The 8,735-nt window shown below is 35.8% G+C and overlaps 1 protein-coding gene across 1 annotated transcript; it reads left to right on the top strand.

Annotated features, from left to right (window-relative positions):
• The first annotated feature begins 474 nt into the window (after positions 1 to 474).
• Positions 475 to 5,311, top strand: LOC18605369 (NAC domain-containing protein 7-like). The gene is made up of 4 exons (XM_007038346.3): positions 475 to 894; positions 3,185 to 3,369; positions 3,469 to 3,740; positions 4,271 to 5,311. Exons 2-4 carry the CDS (start codon positions 3,210 to 3,212, stop codon positions 4,922 to 4,924), a joined length of 1,086 nt encoding a protein of 361 aa, XP_007038408.2. The 5' UTR covers positions 475 to 894; positions 3,185 to 3,209; the 3' UTR covers positions 4,925 to 5,311.
• The last annotated feature ends 3,424 nt before the right edge of the window (positions 5,312 to 8,735 follow it).

Here is an 8,735-nt window from a genome sequence, read left to right as displayed (position 1 = left end):
GGGGGGATTTTCTTGGCTGGTGGCTGTTCCATTACGTCACCCCACCAATATATTTTTATTTTTCTTTTATCATCTCTGTTTTTCCAGCAATTTTTCTGATTGGTCTGTTCCGTTACTTCCTCTAACTTCACAGTCCCCTTTCTCTGTCCTTTATTTCTCATATCTCTCTCTTTCCCCTGGTATACAAGACCTAAAGCTTTGCACACCTATGAAACAGAAAAACACTATCTCTCTCTCTCTTGTGGGTCTTTATCAGTTGCGGGTGAAGGTGGCAGTAGAGTGAGGATTTCTCTCTCTCTCTCTCTCTCTCTCTCTTTTGTCTCAGCCAATCTTGCGCCACCTTTTTTCCCGCCCTAAGCTTTTGCACCAATCTAGCTCCAAACCGACAGTGAGAGACAATGAAAGCTTATGATAATGAAAAACATTAGCTTACTAAGATAGATCATATAACAATTCTTGATCATTAGGGTTTCTCTCTCTTGATCGCTTTCTTTTACTATTGCTTCCTATTTAACCCTACTCGTTCTCCATTCTTCCATTCCTCCAAGCCGTTCCCTTTTTGGCCCTTTTTTTTCTCTCTTCTTCCTCGGGATTCGACCCGACAACTTGATCCCAACCCTTTCAGGCGGACGCCTTGTCGGAGAGAACGACAACATAGTTGGGTTCAATTCCCGAGGCCATAAAAATATCTACCGTGGTACTTTCGCACTTGTTTCTTTGTTTGTCTTTGTCTTCTTGTCCAAATTTGGAGTCTCCTTCGATACTTTAAAGTTGAGAATCCTGTCGACATATTTTGGGAGAAAAAAACAAAAGGTTTTCTCGATTCTTGCTGGAAGATTCAATCAACCCAGATCTGTGGGTTACAAAGAGCTAGAGATCTTGGTTGCTTGATCCGTGAGCGCTCTCTCTCCCTCCTCTTTCGACAATTCCATATTTTTCTCTTGAATGTTTAGCTGGATTATGTGTGTGTTTGGTTTAACGTTAAGGGAAGAATTTGGGTCCAAAAGCTTCTTTAAGCAGATCTACAAGTTTTTCTTTGCTAACCAAATATGGACCTCTGATCCATTTCATATCATGTCTGCATATAGCCTTTTTTGAATAATTAAAATTTGCATTAATCCCATGATTAACATATTTCATTCAGCGAAAAAAAGTCTGCTTCCTCCCCTATACTTCTTTCTCTCCCCTTAATATGTTTTACCTTTAGTAGACTGTAAAAGGCAGGCACGTTCCATTAAGTTTCATCATCCCAAACTACAATATCTCGGGGAGAGAACCACAATGAACACCTCTTAATTCTTACATGACTTTCGTTTTTCATGTGAGTTCAGCAATATCAAGACTTTACACCAGCAATGACCATACACTTTTCCATCACATGCATCATCATGACATAAAGAATTTATGCATGCCATGACAAATCCGCATTCACATTATGCTGTGTAAATTCAACTTCACTGCATGTCTCCCTGCATCGTCATTCATCTATATTCAATCTTGTTCTGTTTGTCCAACATATTTCCGTAGTAACAAGGGAAGAATGAGAAAACTGCTAGATGATTTTCTTTTTCTTATTCTTTTTTCCAAAGGAAGCTGAAAAAAGAAAAAATAAAGTTAACAAAATGTTCTTGCTTTTAAGCTTCAACTACTTGAATCTATCATGATTACATGCAACTTTTTCATTATTACGTTGACAATTGATGACTTTCCTCACATTTAGTTAAATGAACTTTTGAAAGAGTACCGATGAGACAACTATCTTTTGCTTAAACGATATTTTGCCCTCACTCTTTGGCTTAAGCATGTGAAGTTTCTGATCAGACTACAGAGAAATGTTTTGCTTTGATACGCTGAGTGCATCTAATTTAAAGATTTTATTCTCATCTTACCTAAACTATTTCACACCCCTCCTCCTACAGAAAGTCTGAGATACACTCTTTTGGCCTTGAGAAAAAGGAATATGTATTCATCATGTTTGTTTTTGTTTTTAAGGGATAACAAAACAAAGCACAGTTATATAATCTAAGGAACATGATTTTGTTCACTTGTCTTCATTATGTGAGTGATATTCATTGTAGTTATATCTATATCAATTATAATGTAGGCCATTCAATCTACATGGAACATGCTTTAAAATCGCTTTTTAGTATTGGATTTGTTTCAGAAAGAAAAGAAAAAACGAACGGAGGTTACCATCTGCTCATTTAATTCATCAAAACCAGACTTATCTCGCAAGTTCATGAACTGCTCTCGGCTTCATGCTCATGTTATCATGTTATTTGAGCAGATTTTTGTTCTTACGTTTCTTCATTTAGTCGTGTAGGATCATAATCAAATTGGTTCAAGCTAAAGGAGAGGAAATATGACAAAAACAAATACCATTGTCTGTCCATATTGATCGATTTCAATTACACAAAATATCATGTTAGTTTCAAACTTTTGATTCCTTACGCTTAGTTTCTTCTCATGACTTATCTTATGGTCATATTCCATTTCTACAAATTGAAATTACTACTAATAGGCAACTTCAAATTAATTAGAAACTATTGTTTTCATTAATGTATGAAGGATTCTTAGGTACGAATGTTACAATCTATGTGATATATGATTATAATATGAAATTTACTGTTGTTTAAAGTTTAGGGATGAACACACATATACATAACTGATCAACCCGATATTAGTTATATCATCATGATTTTAGGTTGAGGCTTCATAGTCATATTAATAGAAATTTGTTTAGAAATGCTGAGATAAAAAAAAGAAATTTCTTTAAAAAATCGGGCCAAAAATTTTGAGAGTGTTTATAGGGAACAAAAAAAAAAGAATTGGGGAAGTTTACAATCTTAATTTACAATAGTGTATTGTGTATGATGATCACCAAAAATGTATATCTCATGTCCGATAGTAATTTCTCTTCAACATATGCTTGAAATTTGTTATTATAAGCAAAAACTAATATATAAGAGCTAGGTTTTGCTGATACTAACTGCCCAATCCTTTATTTAAGCATTCTCTTCTTAATACAGAATGCTGGTCTATGATGTTGATTTGTTGTGTAAATCATAAAACGATTTTCTCTTCCATTTTTATACAAAGCCTTTTCATATGTTTTTCTGGAAAGAGTCTTGAGAGTTGAGACCTTAATTATATATCATGAAGAAGTATGCTGTTGGGTTTGCAGGACTCAAGGCCTAAAGCAGGTGACAATGAATACATTTACACAAGTTCCACCAGGCTTTCGCTTCCATCCCACGGATGAAGAACTCGTGGACTATTACCTTAGGAAAAAGATTACATCAAGAAGGATTGACCTAGATGTCATTAAAGATGTGGACCTCTATAAAATTGAGCCATGGGATCTTCAAGGTATCTAAGACTTCATAATTTTTTCAAAAATAATCATAGAAAGATAAATTTAGTTAAGGCCAACGACACTAAGTATTGGATGTCTTGAACTTTGAACAGAGTTATGCAGAATAGGAACAGAAGAGCAAAATGAATGGTATTTCTTCAGCCATAAGGATAAGAAGTATCCAACTGGAACTCGCACAAATAGAGCCACTGCAGCTGGGTTTTGGAAAGCAACGGGTAGAGACAAGGCTATTTATTCCAAGCATGACTTGATTGGGATGAGGAAGACCTTGGTCTTTTACAAAGGTCGAGCCCCAAATGGACAAAAGTCAGACTGGATTATGCATGAATATCGCCTTGAAACTGATGAAAATGGGACTCCACAGGCAAGTCTTCTTAATTGCTTAAATTTACTTGAGAGAAAAATGTAACCATGCATAATGCTTTGGCTTTTTCCTGGAAGGATTTGCTACTCTATAATGCTTGTTCTCTTCTTTACTCCTACAGTGGGGAATAAGATAACCTTTCATGACCTTTATTTCTTCTTCATAAGATAATGTCCAGTGTTACTTATCCTGATATTTATGTCGAAGAGAATCAGTCTTTCATCTCTCCCTTTCCTTTGGTTCTTAGATAATAATTCAACTAAATATGGGAGTAGATAAAGTACACACATGTTTGTAAGGTCCTAATTATACATGTGAAATAGTAAAGCATATAGTTAGTTCAGGACGACATGCATGCAAGAAACCCCTAAACTTAACATTTTGGCTATTGAAATTGTAATAAAGTACCCAGTTCGTAGATATCTACCTATTCTACTTTTATGAGATGATGAAATTGAAACTATATGCAAAATTACTAATTTGGTTGTTTTCTTTTTCTGTTTTTTTTTTTTTTTATCTGAATGAAGCAGGAAGAAGGATGGGCTGTGTGTAGGGTATTCAAGAAGAGAATAGCAACTATCCGCAAAGTCAGTGAGCATGAATCTCCATGTTGGTATGATGATCAAGTCTCTTTCATTCCAGATCTAGATTCACCAAAGCAAACATCCCAGTCTAACATGGCTTACCACATTCCGTATTCCTGCAAGAAAGAGCTTGATTTGCAATACCATGTCCCCCATGAGCATTACCTCCAGCTACCTCTTCTAGAGAGCCCAAAACTACTCCAGACACCGGCCGGTGCAGTAACCTGCAATTCCATGGCTGCATATGGCCTAGACATGAACAATGCCAGCACTCTACAGTCTTCAACCCTAAGTCAGGAAGATCATATTCAACAAACTCATGATCAGCAACACTTGCATGCGCTCTACGGTAACAGCAGCAATGCGCAAGCGGTGGATCAATTGACAGATTGGCGCGTTCTTGACAAGTTTGTTGCTTCTCAGCTCAGTCAAGAAGATGTTGCCAAGGAAAATAATTACTTAAGTGCTTCAGCGGCCAATAATGTCTTCCATTCATCGGAGCAGACGAATTTGCTCAGCAGACACCTGAACAAGCAAGAAATGGTACCGGAAAATGCATCAACATCAACATCCAGTTGTCAGATTGATCTGTGGAAGTGACCGGTCCTTTGTTTAAACTTATTTCGACAGTATATATGGTACTGATCGTAGGATATTCAATTTCAAAAGAAGAAAAAAAGAGGAAACTTATGATTTAAATTTTCTGTACATAATAAAACATCTAAAAAAAAAAACAGCTTAACTTTAACTGTTGAGCTCCTAGCTCATAGTATTAAATTAATAGTATCAAAAAAATTAGTCAGTGAAAGAATCTTGTTTCTAGCAAGAAGAAATATTGTTAGCTAGGTGGAGTGTTGCTGTGAGGAATTGAGTTAATTACAGCATTGTTGTTTGATTGTAAAGGCATTTTATTATGGCCTACGGTTCATGTATAACAGCCAGAGGCATTGTTCATTGATCGACCTGGCAGTTGATCAGATATATATATACACGTTTATGTTAATGAAATAGTGTTAGAAAAACTTCCCTTTGCCACTTTCTTCTCTAGTTATTTCTCCCTTAATCAACTGTTTGTATTGGATTTTATGATCTGGTCGAGAAGATTATAAGAAAAGCAAATTTAAATACTTGCAACTCGTACTGATCAATGGAACATAAAGTAATGAAATGGCTTTTGTGTGCACGCAGATGCAATATGCAGCAAGCATGGTGGTGCATGCTTCCAATTAATATGTATTTAGATATTCAAGGCTATATATATATCAGACAAACATCTTATGGGACCACGAAAAATGTCTCAGCTTCTATTAAAAATATCATCTAAACTTCAAGGAAACAATAGACTGAAACCACTTTGCAGAATATATATGCATCACGAGAATGCTAACTAAATGATTACTTGAATGCTTTGCTGGAAAGTCTGGCAAATGAGGCACACCTATGCGTACGTATAATTCTTTTCAAGCGTAGAAGGCACTCAAATATAGTTCAATCACCCAAACTATAAAGCTGGCAGCATTACTGGAAGTCAAGTTTCTAGTGCTGGCTAGGTTTCTGCTAAAGTGTAATATCCTAAGACAGAATAAAAGATTAATTGCTACTTTCTTTCCCATATTTAAGATTAATGGTAGAGAGAGCTGCCTGATCTTTTAGACACTAGCAATCTCCACCATCACACAGAGAGGAAGAACGTGTATATTAACCAATGTAGGCGATATTATATGGCAGTGATCCAAATGTTATGATACAGTACTTTTTATAGCCTTAATAGCAAACTAGAGGCCAAAAGCGACTCGGAAAGCATAACATGAGTATGAAAAGCAAATTTTGAGACCTCCAAGAGAAGTACTAGCCATGAACTCTGACCTTTGAACTCTGAACTCATCCTCAAAAGCATTCAAAAGTCCCAAAATATTCTTGTTCTGCTACCAGGAAGACCTTTGAAAAGCAAAACATGAGAAGAAGGATATATAGCAGAAGCATTTATGAGAACTTACAGAAATGATTTCATGCAGAGTAAAACTAAGAACCAGTAACCTACCTTTTGGTGGTTCAACTGAAGGTGGAGAGAATGCAAGACAGGGCAGAGAATGATCAGGAAGTGCCAAAGAATAACGAATAGCAAAGGAATCGAGCAAAGACTGCTTATTTGGTGGAGTACTAATAAAGTGATATATAAAGAAACAAAAAAAGAGTACTCTGCCATGAAATTTATTTCTGTAGAAGGCTAGAGTAGTTTGAACTGTGAATTGTGTTGAAACATTTACAAAAAGAACCCATTCACTAGTACAGTAGTCAAGGCTTGAAAGTCGCTTTTAAGCAATGAGATTTCTGCCAAGGACATACTCATTGTGCTCGTTTTTCTCAACTCATACTGCAGATGAGAGAGAAAGAGACATGGAAATGGGCATTCAGTTAACAAGGAATCCTAGGTTTTAATAAAAAAAACATACTGGAAGAGTCAGCTATTCTCATTGACTATTTTGTGGTGCATATTTCCGTCTTTCAGACTGAGGGTTTTGGCTGCTAAAATCAACCAAATCAGAGACAGGGTCTGAGCAAAGTCAAATGGGTGTGCCCATACGCATGAAACAAATAAAGGAGAGCACATGCTAAAAGAAGGAATAATTAAGGTTATGTTAATATGTTGTTTGTGAAAGAAGGAAAGAAAACATCATTTAGGAACCATTTAAAAACAAAGTCCATGTGACTGATATTATGTCCCATCTTTCTCCCTACATATCCAAAACTTCCAAGAACTTTTCCCCACCAAACCTTTTCTCCGCCATACTGCTTCTTATCACTATTATTTCTGGTCTGCTTCGAAACCCTACTTAGTCCCTTGATATATTGCATGCGAGAATCTAAAACACTGTGTACATGCATTGAGTATAATCTTTTGGGTCTGGAAATAAGTATAAGTACCAGTATACTTCTATCTCGAAGCATTAAGGCAAGCTACTCTTCTTTTCAGGAAAAGCTACCTAAAGACTAAGTTTGTTCATAGATCACCAAAGAACTCATCACTTCCATCTGCTTTATTAATTGAAAGTGTTTTCCCAACCTATCTTGTCCCACCAGGGAGCATCTGGACCCAAAAATTGCTTCAAGAGTGTACTGAGAGGTAACTAAGGAGATCTTGGACTGGTAAACTTGACTTCTGTTTAATTTAATTAGGCAATCAAGCACTGAGATCCCAACAACTATGAACGATTAGGAGGCCACTTGGGGTATATGCTGGGAAACTATTGGACCACTTCGGGGTGGAGTACAATAAATCATTAAGATGCCATTATTATTTTGGTTGGTTAACTTAATCATCTATGCTTAATAGAATGTGAAGGATTAATTTGTTTTCCCTCAACAACCCTACAATTATTTCATCTGTTTGAACCTTTGAATTGCCTGTCGTTGATTCTGTAATATATATTACATTGCAAAAAGAAATTATCTGGTTTATGTAGAGAATCGAAAAATTATCAAAGCAATGAACAAAATAACTAGAAAAATAAGGAATGAAGAAAAGGATTTTTAATATTTGAAATGCAAAAAACTGACTTGTTTATTTCAACTGAGTATTTATACAAATATTTGTAATTCAAAAGAAACTACTCTCGACTTAGATTTATCCTCAAGATTCACACATAACTAACTCAGCTGCCATTGTTGAAATCGAAGAAGCTTAGCATTCCAGGCAACGGTCACAATAGAAACATAGATACTGAATCAAAACGACGAATTTACAAGTCGTTTAGAACCAATAAACTAAAACCACAAAGACTTAGGTCGTATAGAAACTAAGAAAAGAAATATTAACATAAAACGACCATTTACTCATGCGTTTCAGAGTTCTTGGTTTAATGATTGTGAAATGATGACATTTTGACTTTTTTCTTAAAACTCCTTCAACTATCCGTTGCTTCTTTCTCAACTCCCAGCTGCTTTGGCTTGCTTCAACCAATTTCAAATCATTCTTTCAGCACACCTCCTTGATTTGGAATTTGGTGAACTCCCAACTTTGCTTGAAGTAATTCAAACCTTCTTTTATTAAGACCCTTAGTAAATATATCTGCTAATTGATCACTTGTCTAACAGTAAACAAGTTCAATTTCTTGATCCTTAACATACTCTCTGATAGAATGAAACTTCACTCGAATGTGCTTAGTACGACCATGATGAACAGGGTTTTTAGTTATTGTAAAAGTTGACTGATTATCCACATGTATAACAGTTCCTTTCCTTTGAATGAATCCCATATCTAACAACACCTTTCTTAGCCATTTAGCTTGATTAGTAGTTGCTGCAACTGCTATATACTCAGCCTCAGTAGAGGACTAAGCTACAATTTCTTGCTTCTTTGAAGCCTAGGTAAAAACAGCACTTCTTAGTGAAAAACAAAATCCTCCTGTAC

This window comes from Theobroma cacao, chromosome 3 (assembly GCF_053813885.1).
Source record: "Theobroma cacao isolate CCN51 chromosome 3, ASM5381388v1, whole genome shotgun sequence".
Taxonomy (NCBI): domain Eukaryota; kingdom Viridiplantae; phylum Streptophyta; class Magnoliopsida; order Malvales; family Malvaceae; genus Theobroma; species Theobroma cacao.
This window is presented reverse-complemented; position numbering and strand designations above follow the sequence as displayed.